Here is a 10,513-nt window from a genome sequence, read left to right as displayed (position 1 = left end):
AGATCTTTAGGGCGCATTCGCACCTTGGCGGAAAAGCAGAAGCCAATCGGAACTTGTGCTGGTAGTCGGAAGATAGTCAGAATCATTTCTACTTTTTGTCTATCCAATGTATCGCTTACACACTGCTTATTACCAGCGAAGGGTACCCGATTGACCACGTCGCCAATTGGCCAATTCAAAATTGGACTCTCCGATTGGTTAATCGTTGCTGGTTACTCTAGGCACAGATCGATATAATTGGCTGTGGTCGTTCGCAACGTGGTCAAACGGGATACTCCCCGCCTGTGTCGACTTGCGTCGCTGAATGGAAAGCACCCATTCTCAATCTCAATCTCTCAATGAAGGGTGCTTTCCATTTAGCGACACAAATCGACACAAGTGTCATTCTATCTTTGTTTGTGTTATTCACTGAAAAAAAGATAGAATAATGCTTGTGTCGACTTGTGTCGCTAAATGGAAAGCACCCGAACAGTCGTCTCATCGTATTTCGTGTTTCGTGTTCCTTATTGGTCTTACGTGTTTTTAACATACCTTGAAACAAAATAAGATAATTTATATCGTTACCGTATAACGAAAGTTTTATAAAATAAATTGCCAGAAAAATCAACCAATTGCAAAATGGTAAGAACCGTCCAAGCAGGAAGAGACAAGTCTTGTCGAAATTTATTTGTTTTTCGACCAGACAGATTGAGATTAATATATGATTTATTATGATTAAAATGACTTTTCAATTGACAGTTTCAATTCGGGTTTAACATGTTTCCGGAGATCCCACGGCCTTTCAACACTCAGTACAAATGCTTTTCGGTATCGATGTTACCCGGGACTTATCGCCAGGATGTTGAACGCGGTGGCAAGAGTCGGTAGAGATTGCCAGCTGTATGAAAATAAAAAAATATTTTGCATTAATTCATTTATTTTTCAGTAATTATGCCACCGTCCGCTCTGGAACAACTCACTCGACTCAATATTATTTATCCAATGTTGTTTAAATTGACCAATAAAAAAACAAACAGAATTACTCATTGCGGTGTGCTAGAATTTATTGCCGATGAAGGCAAAGTCTATTTACCTTATTGGGTTAGTATTTGTAAGAAATACAAATGTTACTTTAGTTGTAATAAAACTATTATCAAATTACTTATAAAAGCATCGTTTGCAATTTTTTGTCTCAATTTTATCCATAAAGGGCAAATATCAACAATATTTTCACTATGTATCTAACATTATAACTTTTTATAATGTATCAGTAATATATATCACATTCATAGCAACTTTAATATAGTAAATTTAAAATAATTATATGTAAGAATATATTTACTGTTTGTTATAGATGATGCATAATCTTTTGTTGGAAGAAGGCGAGCTGCTAAATGTAGAAAGCGTTTCGTTACCAATTGCGACGTTCTCGCGCTTTCAGCCACAATCGGAAGACTTCCTAGACATTACAAATCCAAAGGCTGTGCTGGAGAATGGTCTACGTAGCTTTGCCTGTCTGACTACAGGCGACTTAGTTGCTATTAAATATAATCAAAAGATTTATGAGATGTGTGTTCTAGAGACCAGACCTGGTTCAGCAGTCAGTATCATCGAATGTGATATGAATGTAGAGTTTGCACCACCAGTTGGTTATAAAGAACCAAAGAGAGAAATAAAGAAAGAGGAAGACGAAATGGAAGATCTGGCCGATTTGATGCCAGCATCGACCGGTTTTGTGCCTTTCAAGGGTGAGGGCGTTCGGTTGGACGGCAAGAAGCGCAAAGACACACCCAAACAGGAAGCTTTGGCCGCTAAACCAGTTTATGTTCGAGGAATACCTGATTACGATTATCAGATAGGTACTCTTAGGTTTTTGCGCAATATGAAGCCAACAAATAATAAAGAGGCAAGTACCAAAGTACATAAGTACGAAAGAATTTAAATAATAAAATATCAAAATCTTGGATGTGTGTGTATATATATATATATATATATATATATATATATATATATGTATATACAAATAGATAGAGATGAGTTTTATATATATAATTTATATATATGTGAATTTATATATTTATACTTTAAACGGAAATAATCTACTACTAGTGGACATAATAATCTAGTTTACTTTCCAATAATCTGAATTGCAACAATCTATAATATTTAAAATTAAAAAACAAATGTACTCTCTTTAATTTAATTTATAAATTTATAATTATTTTGTATTATAATAATTCTATATGTGTTTAGATATTTATAATTATAATTTCTGCATGTATATGTGCAAATATATGATTAATATGGTTTCATTATAGATAAAAGATTCAGACGAATTTAAGGCATTCAGTGGCGAAGGATTCACCCTCCTAAGGAAATCTAGAAAATAATAAGCACGAGCGCGCACACTCACGCACACACAAATACACGAGCGTTTATTTTTTTTGTTTGTAGATGAATAATTAAGAATGTTTGTCTTAGATCGAACGAATATTTCTTGTAAGAATGTTTTATTCTGGAATGATGTTTTTTTGTTACAAACGTGATTAAATTGCTTCAGTTATTATATTGAGAATATTGATATTATTAAATATTATGATCTCCTAATAAAATTGAAATGTCTTTGTTTTTCGCAGAAAATATTTTAAATTTGTGGCTCTCTCACAGATATCAAGTGATACAAGTCTGATTTAACTATACAATCTGATTGACTTTGAAAACAAGTAAATTCAATATAGTTATAATACTGGTTGATAGATCGCATTGTCATTATCTGTTAATAATTCGAAATCGTGTTTGAGTAGACTTATATCACTTTGGCATCTAAGCTATTCATACATATGATAAATTTATAGAATTTCATAAAGTCACTTTATATTTATTATACAAACTTTTATATTTAATGCATGAACTACAAAAATGTCTGATCTCTTATAAAGAAGAAACCACATCCCAGTGACAAATTTTTGCAAATTCACCTGTCGACATTCGTAAATAATGGACAAATGTAAAGAAAAATTAATTTATACTTGCTAATTAAATTATGCATAATATGTAATTACATATGTGATTCATGATTAGATTCTTTCTTAGAATTGAATTATAAATGCATGTATCGAATCATGACTGCATAAACGCGTGTAGTTGCAGGATATGTAAAAAATGAAATTAAAACGGTGATATATCAAACACTACACAGGAAATAAATTCTATAGAAATGTTTTAAAATTATATAAAATAGATTAGAATGTTTAAAATCTTCCACTTTTGTAAAAATTGTACCACGAAATTTTAAACACCCTGCATGTAAGAGAAATTTCATTTATTAATAGCAAGGAATATTCTGCTTCTACTAATTCATTTTAAAAAATCCAAGAGAAAATCTACGTTACATAACATATAATTGATATTATTTTATTTACAACAAATATAATTCACACAATAATTATGCTTATTTAATTAATTAATTTGAAGTAAATTGCAAGTGCCCTGCAATGTTACATGTTTATGCGCGTTTTTATTGAATTCCAGATATCGCAATAATAAATGCATACTGAAAATTTCATTGATTCTAACTTTTCTTATATTCAATTCTCTCTACTTTCACTTCATCTCCAACCAATTGGTACACATAAGTGACCACTGTTGAGCTCTGAATGTCCATTAATACAAACGATGGTATGACTGCCCTGGAAGAAAAAAATGAAAATTAAAACAAAATTTTTCTTACAAGATCTTGTATTCAATTAATTGTTATCATAAATTATATTTCCCTAATAAGTTCTTTATTTTTTTTCCCAAAAAGTATTTTAAATTTTAAATTTAAAAAGTTACGAGATTTAAAAGAAAATCAATAGCTTAAAAAATATAAATTTCAAGAGTAAAGTTTTTTGTTTTTAAAAAATTGTATAGAATTCTTTTTTCTTTTGTATAGAATTCTTTTTTCTATAATTTATTAGTCTTACGTATCCAAAGGATTATAAGCTCCAGTAGCTGATCCAGGATTAATGTAAAATTTATTTTCATGCTCGTATGCCTCAAATTTATGAGTATGACCAGATATCAGAATATCGACATCCAATTGCCTCTGAATCAGCGCTAAAGATTCAGGATCACCCCATGGCACCACTTGATGTCCATGGGAAAGCCCAATTCTGAACTGGCCTACAGTGACTACTTTCTGCTCTGGATAATTTAAATTCTGTAACAAGTAAAAAAATTCTATTTTCTCATACATATTTTTTTTATATTTTTAAAAATGAATTCTTTAACCAATTTAATTATAATTACTGAATCTTATTATGACTATATTTGAGTCAAGTGATACAAATCCACATAACTTGTTTTTGAGTTGTTAGTAGATTTAAAATGCAAACAATGCCATTTATCATTAATCAGTATAACTATACTGTCTGTTGTTGAAGTCAATAGACTTGCATACTTAAATCATTTATGATAAAAGCAAACGCAAAGGTCTTTATGTCTCAAACTTTTATTTTTTAGACTTGTACCATTTGACGTCTGAGTCACACATTTAATTACATTTATTTTACATATATATATACACACACACACACAATATATATAATAACACATATATACAATATATATATATATATATATATATATATATATATATAAATTTGCGAACTATGTGGTATTAAATGTACGTGTGTGTGTGTATGTATGTGTACATATACACACATACACTTATACAGGGTTTCCGGAAAATCGTCCGCAATAATTCGGGAAGTGATTGGGGACCCAAAAAAAAAAAAAAAGCTATATAAACATAGATCCGAAAATAAGTCGATTCCGAGTTATAGCCACTTTTATGATAAAAAAAAATCGTAATTTATAGTCAGCTTAGCAACCCTCTTTAAAAATTTAAATTTAAAAATTTAAATTTAAAAATTCAAATTTAGGAATTTAAATTTAAAAATTCAAATTTAAAAATTTAAATTTTAAATTATAAAGCAATTTAAAAAAGAGGGATGTCAAGCGGACTATAAATTACGATTTTTTTTTACATAAAAGTGGCTATAACTCGAAAACGACTTATTTTCAGACCTATGTTATATATTTGTATAGCTTTTTTTCCTTCTTTTTGAGTCCCGAATCATTTCCCAAAGTACTGCGAGTGATTTTCCGGACACCATGTATATACCATATATATATATGTGTGTGTGTGTGTGTGTGTGTGTGTGTGTGTGTGTGTACGTACATATATATCACATGTTTCATAAATTTTTTTATTTGCATATAATTAAAAAAAACTACTGGAATAATGCATACCTCATCAAAATCTCCTCTAACTACATGCACATCACTGGCTAGTGTTTTGAGATAATCATAGGATTCCTTTGTACAAAGATTACCAGTGCATAAAATATGCTGTATTCTACCAGGTACTAGCAGCTTTTTGAATTTACTTGGAAGACTGCTACATCTGTGTGGAATATGTAAGTCGCCTAACACCAATACAAGCTGTAAAAAGTTTTTGTAAAAATATTTCTTTAAATTAAGTCATTTTAAGAGATTTAAGAATCCTATCAAGTAATTTTCAAACAAATTAAATATATATATGTATTTTTTAAATAAAAACTATAAAAGAAATTAATACTTATTTACACTATTAAGATTTTATCCCAAATGGATTATTAAGTAATGAAGAAATGAAAAAGAAGAAATTTATTGTAAGATAATTAGTGATTATATGATGCATGTGTAGATTTATTTCTTAAAGAAATACTATTAACCATTCTATATAACTTACAAAATAAATATAAAATCACTTTTATTTTGAGGTTAGATTAAAACAATTTTCGGTTTTTAGCAAATTTAGAAATTAAATTTGCATCACTTACCATGACTTCCCTAATTAAATTCTTATATGCTAATATATTGCAATATTTTAAACTTCTCGATATCAATAATTATTAAAAAAGTTGTATTATAATTATGACACGTATATAAAGGAGGCAGAACGCGTCAACAAGTATGTATACTTAGGGCGCATTCACACCTTGGCAGAAAAGCAGAACGCCAATCATAACTCGCGCTGGTAAGTCCCGATCTACAATAGGTAATTTAAGCCCTAAGAAATTGATCAATCACAGTCGAGTATTCGTTTCATACTTGACTGTGATTGGTCAATCTCTCAAGGCTTAAGGCTTAAGTTACCTATTGTAGACCCGGCCTTACGGTTCTTGATACGAGGTGAAAATTACAAAAGTGAAGAAATTCATTAGAATATCTACAATTTCATTTGTCGAAAGCACGGTCTTACAAGACCGTGGTCGAAAGTTAATAAATCTACCCACTTTTATAATTTGTCTATGATGTTATTTATTTCGAATTGCACCGAAAAATCTATAATTTTTTGCGTTTATGACCGCGCGAAGAAGTATGAATCCCGTATGCAATACATTTTCTTCAGATAATAATTCTTCAGATTTACAAGTAAAGAGAACTTTTTCTACGAATATCAATTTTATTTGGAATAACAAAGATATCAATATGAAATGCATCATACCTGGAGGAAACGTCAAAAGTATGTATTATTCGTTTCTTTAGGTTATATTTTGCCCAGACTAATAGTGTGTTGTATGTACGATAATTGTTTGCAAAAAATATCGCCGTTCTCTCGATAATTTAATTTAATTATTCATTTCATGTTTAAATTTTTATTTTATCACTCGTTTTATCAATATACCTTTTCTCTCCTCTCCAAATGTTATTGTTTATAAAAATATACATATATAATAAATTTTATATATATACTTATATTAATTCAGATAAAATAAAAGCGTAATATGAAAAGCTTAATACTATATGCATATCAAAGAATTTATGAAATTTCTTCCGAATGATTAATAATTTTATAGTAGTATTTTAATATTAATAATTTTTGTTTAATTGTTAATTAATATTTGATGATTTTAACATTTTGATAGCATTAGCAAAGGCAATACATATGTTGGCAAAAATTGGGGATGAAATGTATGTAAATCCACAACAGGAATTTATATCTTTTCGCACAGTCAATATGGCAAAATCGGCATATTCTGATGTCACATTCCACAAAAATTTTTTTTCTTACTATACACTTGGAGATCTTGAAGAAGAAGAGGCACAGAAGTGTAAAATTTCAATGAGAGTAATATCTGTTGTTTTATTTCAGCATCATATATTAGATATCTAATATTTATTTTATTATGTTATACTTTTTTATATTATTATTATATTGTGTAATTTGCAGAGTGCTATGACTGTTTTTAAATCTGCGCATACATTGGACAAACAAGTAGAGAATTGTCACATTTGTTTGGAGGTAAACTCCTGCAATCTAATCTTTATTTTGAAATATAAGAACGGTGTCAACAAGTCCCATTTATCACCGATTCTGGAACCTGAAAAGTTGCAAGTACACTTGAAAACATTCTTCTCGTTATGTTTAACTTTTGAAATACAAAACTCATGCAGTTTTAAATTTATTACATATATAATATAATCTAACATTAAAAGCTAGAATAATTCTATTTAAGTATGTTCAAGTAAATTAATATCTTTTGAATATGTTCATTCTGAAAATTTGGATAAATGACTTTTCAATATTGAAAAGATGCTGTATGTATCCTAAGCTAAAATTTTTAATTAACTACTTTCTAATAAAGTTATGTGAATTGAATAGGCATCGTATACTAAAACTGGTATGATCAATGAACTGACATCGCAAGCTCGAACGTTGGTGGATGCTCTGCAAAATTTTCCACAAAATCTGATTGAAATAACACTTGAGATAACGCAGCACAAGCTGTTGCTTAGGAACTATGTAGATGAAGCATCAAGTAAATACAACTTATGACATGCAGTATATCAATTTTTTAAACACAATTTAATATCAATAATAGCAAGATAAGAATAAAAAATTAATTAATAATATGTTGCTTATAAGTTAATTACATATTAACAAATAATAGACGTTCACTGATGTGATTTAACATTAATAAAAATATGAGATAATTATTAAATTATTATTTATTTGATAATGAGATTGTAGTTTTTATTTTTGCTCTTAAATAATGTTAATTGATTTTTTTCTACAGTCATGGTAAATACTACACGCACCCAATTGGCCTTTGGTACTGGAGAATTTGATCGCTACGTAATGGGCAATGAAACAACTATCACATTTTGTTTAAAAGAAGTTAGAGCATTGCTCACTTTTAGTGAAAGCATAGGCATTCCAATCAATATAAATTTTGAGACAGCAGGAAGGTATGCATTAAAGTAATATAAAATAAAGTATGTGGATTAAATTTTGTTATTTAATATATTCTTTTATTTAAATAAATAATTAATTACATTGAAAGAGAAAAAATGTTTATATTAAAATATATAAGTATACTTTATATATAATAATATATTTTAAGTAGTTTTGTGTCAAAATAAATATTCTAATATTTTTAGATTTTAAATACACACATATTGCATTTTATATATTAATAATGTAGTAAATAGTTTTATAAATAAATAATTATGATAAATAATATAATAGATAATAATTTTGTGTATATGCGCGCGCGCGTATTCTTTCAATTATATTTTAATAAATAAAACCTTGATCTTGTATATAACATTTTTCAGACCAATGCTGCTTACATTGAAGAATCAGGGACTTGAGGTAAAATTGCTATTATCAACTCTAAGTCCGGATAGTGATAGTCAATCGGATTCATCGACCATCAACAAACAAGTGCAACCTATTAGAAGAAAAAGTGCTTCTTCGAGGAACATTTCCAAACGCATCAATAAATCTTCAAATCGAATTAAAAAGTCTACTCTCCCTTCCGAGCTTGTAGTCGATAATATAATTAAGAATAGACCAGAGAAAAAGGAAAATCAAATGGACAAGATGCTCAACCAGACCACTTCTGTAAACATTATTTCAGTGGAAGCGAATAATTCTATAAATAGTGCCCAAGAGAGAAGTTTGAAACAAAGCCGTTTATTGCTTAATCCTGTCAGCGCAACATCTTCAATGATTAACAAAAAGATTCCGGATGACCAGCGGAAACTGGTGAAATCTGTATTCTCTAACATCGCGAAACGAAAGTCGGTAAGTGACGAGGAGGATTGCGAATTGCAAGAGCAAACCGTAGGACAGTGTATAAACTTGGGAGAAAGTGTGCTGCAATCACCGTCACCGCTACGTCAGGCAACTAAGAAAGCCAAATTAGTATTCCAGAAGTGTTTTCAGAACACTTTTGATCCTCAGATGTTACCTGGTTACAATACTATCTTGGTAGAAGATTCTGACGAGAATAATAGCGATTGAAGTACTATCTTCACATGTATTATATACATATATATAAATCGGAATCGGTTAAAATCAATTTCCTCAATATTACAATTGTGTAATTTCATTAGACAGTTAACTACAATGTAATATTTTGTTTAAAAGAATTATTTATTTGATTTTCTTGAAGGATTAAATACTTTTTTTTTATTTGAAAAATAAGACGATAATCTTTTTGTCTTTCATGATGTGAATATCGATACATATTAATTTATAATATATTGTTAAATACATATGAATATTTCTTTAAATTTTATCTTATAAAATTAAAAAAAAAAACTTTTCAAATGCTTCAAAGCTTATTACATCCTTTTAATATTAAATAATTCTGTTGCAGATATATATTAACTGTATACTATATACACACACATTTACATAAATCTCTCATACATGCTGGACAAATTCTAATTATTAGATTTATACAAACTTTATTTGAATTTTATTATTAAATAAATTTAGAGGTGTACTATATGTGTATACATATACATATACATACATATATATATATATATATATATATATATATATATATATATATACATACATACACACACACACACACACACACTATATATATATAAATGAGATCTCATGGAAAAAGATAACTGTATTGGTCAAAGTGTAAAAAATAGCAAATAGCGCAGCACAAGGTTATTTTAAAAAGAATCAAGGTAATAGAATTTAAGTGTTATTATAGATAAAACCTTCCTTTTGGAAAGATTTTTAAATAAAGAAAGTTTTTACATATGACTTAAAAAGTAGCCTCTTGTTGCTTTATACTCCTTTTCAAATTTGTATGTATATTCGTTTTATTTTATATGCTAAAGATGTAAGTATGTATAAAAATTACAAAAGATTGATAAATTTTATCCAAAAATAATAAAGATAAACTTTTCTTTTTGTCAAATTTAATAAAACTTAATAAAATATCTAATCTTGTCAAATATAATATTTTTTAAGATATAATAAAATTTTAATATTTTTTAATTGAGATATATATATATATATATATATATATATATATATATATTTCAATTTAAAAATATTAAAATTTTATGAAACATTCTATTTTGATATATATGCACACACACATACACACGCGCGCGCGCGCATATATAAAAACGTATACAAGTTTTAAATTGTCTTCATATACGCGTATATTTGAGACACCCC

The 10,513-nt window shown here is 28.4% G+C and overlaps 3 protein-coding genes across 4 annotated transcripts; 2 read left to right on the top strand and 1 right to left on the bottom strand.

Annotated features, from left to right (window-relative positions):
* The first annotated feature begins 462 nt into the window (after positions 1-462).
* On the top strand, positions 463-2,545 carry Ufd1-like (ubiquitin fusion-degradation 1-like). 2 transcript variants are annotated; one of them, XM_083091412.1, is made up of 5 exons: positions 463-621; positions 739-859; positions 926-1,080; positions 1,334-1,885; positions 2,298-2,545. In XM_083091412.1, exons 1-5 carry the CDS (start codon positions 619-621, stop codon positions 2,367-2,369), a joined length of 903 nt encoding a protein of 300 aa, XP_082947538.1. In that variant the 5' UTR covers positions 463-618; the 3' UTR covers positions 2,370-2,545. The 2 variants fall into 2 exon arrangements, with proteins under 2 accessions (XP_082947538.1, XP_082947546.1); XM_083091420.1 differs by having other exon boundaries at positions 739-863.
* Positions 2,546-3,372: 827 nt separating this feature from the next.
* Vps29 (vacuolar protein sorting 29) lies at positions 3,373-5,989 on the bottom strand. Its single transcript, XM_083091433.1, has 4 exons — positions 5,847-5,989; positions 5,275-5,466; positions 3,945-4,180; positions 3,373-3,668 (listed from the first exon to the last, which is right to left on the bottom strand). The coding sequence occupies exons 1-4, from the start codon at positions 5,847-5,849 to the stop codon at positions 3,551-3,553; spliced, it is 549 nt and encodes a 182-aa protein (XP_082947559.1). The 5' UTR covers positions 5,850-5,989; the 3' UTR covers positions 3,373-3,550.
* A 211-nt stretch (positions 5,990-6,200) lies between these two features.
* On the top strand, positions 6,201-10,098 carry Rad9 (cell cycle checkpoint control protein Rad9). Its single transcript, XM_083091474.1, has 6 exons — positions 6,201-6,532; positions 6,936-7,138; positions 7,241-7,405; positions 7,673-7,829; positions 8,088-8,259; positions 8,629-10,098. Exons 1-6 carry the CDS (start codon positions 6,370-6,372, stop codon positions 9,317-9,319), a joined length of 1,551 nt encoding a protein of 516 aa, XP_082947600.1. The 5' UTR covers positions 6,201-6,369; the 3' UTR covers positions 9,320-10,098.
* Positions 10,099-10,513: the final 415 nt, after the last annotated feature.

This window comes from Camponotus vicinus, unplaced genomic scaffold (genome assembly GCF_025532165.1).
Source record: "Camponotus vicinus isolate PSW18456_S1 unplaced genomic scaffold, iyCamVici1.0 SCAF_1, whole genome shotgun sequence".
Taxonomy (NCBI): Eukaryota; Metazoa; Arthropoda; class Insecta; order Hymenoptera; family Formicidae; genus Camponotus; species Camponotus vicinus.
The sequence above is the reverse complement of the archived record's forward strand: the minus strand, read 5'-3'. Positions and strand labels throughout refer to the sequence as shown.